The following is a 1,816-nucleotide window of genomic DNA, read 5'->3' as shown; positions in this document are numbered from 1 at the left end:
TTTTTCACCTTCAATTCAATTTAACCGGTAATAGTCGGTGATTAATCTATTTATATACAAGTTTTCTGTGTAGAATTATCGGTTGCTATAGTCAACTTAATTAATCTGATGTTATAAAAAACAATACACTTAGCTTTCAATACTTAAAAACCTTTTCACAAAATTGAGGTTAGGATTTGATTCTTAATTAATTAATCCCAACAACTATATGACTAGATATTAATAATAACTTGACATTGATGAATCAGCTCATTCATTACATCAGAAAGATACACAATCAGCAAACCTGTAGTTCAACTATAATAGTTACCACATATTACCAAAAGAAATACTCCCTCCGTTTCAGAATAAATGAATTGTTGGGATATTTATTGATGTTTCAAGTGAATCATACATTTTTTTTTAAAGTTACCTTTATAATTTGACAATCAATTAATTTTCAAAAAGATATTAAAGGTCAACTTTTGCTTTTTAGAAGGTAAAAATAGAAAATTGTATTAAAATTTATGTCTTTATTGTCTTTTAATTAATTTGTATGTTAAAATTCAATAATTTATTTATTATGAGACGGAGGGAGTAATAAATTATGTCAATTGTAAAAGATAAAGATAACATAGAAAGAGAGTATGCAATATGTTAATTAAGAAAGAAGGACATAACCTTTTAACAATAATTTCCACAAAAAAAAAAAAAAAAGTCTACCATTCAACCCCATGAAGACTAGCTTTAGATGTCAAATTCTCACCATAATTATCTCCATAATTTTGTGATGAAAAATTCTCATTAAACCTCTGAATAAATTCAGGCCTTGCTAATGAGAATTTTGTAACATTATTATAACTAGTACCAGTACTAGTCATTGGTTCACGGGAAGTTTCTTGATCATTTCTAGCCATGATACTTTTTTCACCTTCACTCTCTCTATACTTATTGAGATAACTTTTTAAGGGTAAAACATAATTTTCAAACCCTAATGTTGTCATGGCCCATAAAAGATCATCTCCATTGATAGTCTTCCTCTTCTCTCTCTGACATTTATCCGATGCTTCGCCCGTGATGAAGCTAATGAACTCAGAGACACATTCTTGAACGGTCTCTTTGGCTTCTTTGGAGATTTTCGCGTTGGCTGGGAGGGATTTTTTCATTATTCTACTAACATTGGCTATAGGGAGGAACTTGTCTAGTTCTTTAGATGAGTTATCGGACGTGTTTCCCGATAACGGACTTCCAACCGGGCTATTTTGACTTCTTTTACCGGTCATGATAATAACAATGGTGATGATGAAGAAGAAAGAAAATTGTTTTTTTTTGGGAGGGATGAAGTGTAGCTTTTGATTTTGGAATATTGGGAGAGAAGGGGGGAGAGAGGGTTTTTAAGCTGACAATAGAAGGGAAAAGAAACAATAGAGAAAAGAGTGGACAGACGGTTAGATGGGGACAGGAAAAGGATATCTATATAAAATTATGAGTTGATCTTTCAAAGGATGGATTGACTAGGAGGTTGTGGACTTTATCTTTCACTAGTTTTACTTTATGCCAATTATAATTAGCCATATCATGAATATATATAGGTACATTGATGCATATATTTACTTGCATTAATAGATAATCTTAACTATTAAAAATTTAAATGACTACATATATTACTTAATTATAAGTAATTGAAAAATACATATCTTATATACATTGGTTACTACTATAAGTATTTAGATAAAGGAAAAAGGTTAGAATAAGTATCGAATTTAATTACTTTTTGACTCATCGCTTACCTAAATGAAAACAAAAAGAAATAACTTGTGCAATAAGGGAATAAGAT

The 1,816-nt window shown here is 29.9% G+C and overlaps 1 protein-coding gene across 1 annotated transcript; it reads right to left on the bottom strand.

The window, feature by feature from the left end:
• Nucleotides 1-593: 593 nt before the first annotated feature.
• On the bottom strand, nucleotides 594-1,445 carry LOC107849692 (nuclear transcription factor Y subunit B-3). Its single transcript, XM_016694249.2, has one exon. It carries the CDS (start codon nucleotides 1,260-1,262, stop codon nucleotides 699-701), a length of 564 nt encoding a protein of 187 aa, XP_016549735.1. The 5' UTR covers nucleotides 1,263-1,445; the 3' UTR covers nucleotides 594-698.
• Nucleotides 1,446-1,816: the final 371 nt, after the last annotated feature.

The sequence above is a fragment of the Capsicum annuum genome, chromosome 12, assembly GCF_002878395.1.
Source record: "Capsicum annuum cultivar UCD-10X-F1 chromosome 12, UCD10Xv1.1, whole genome shotgun sequence".
Lineage (NCBI taxonomy): Eukaryota > Viridiplantae > Streptophyta > Magnoliopsida > Solanales > Solanaceae > Capsicum > Capsicum annuum.
The sequence above is the reverse complement of the archived record's forward strand: the minus strand, read 5'-3'. Positions and strand labels throughout refer to the sequence as shown.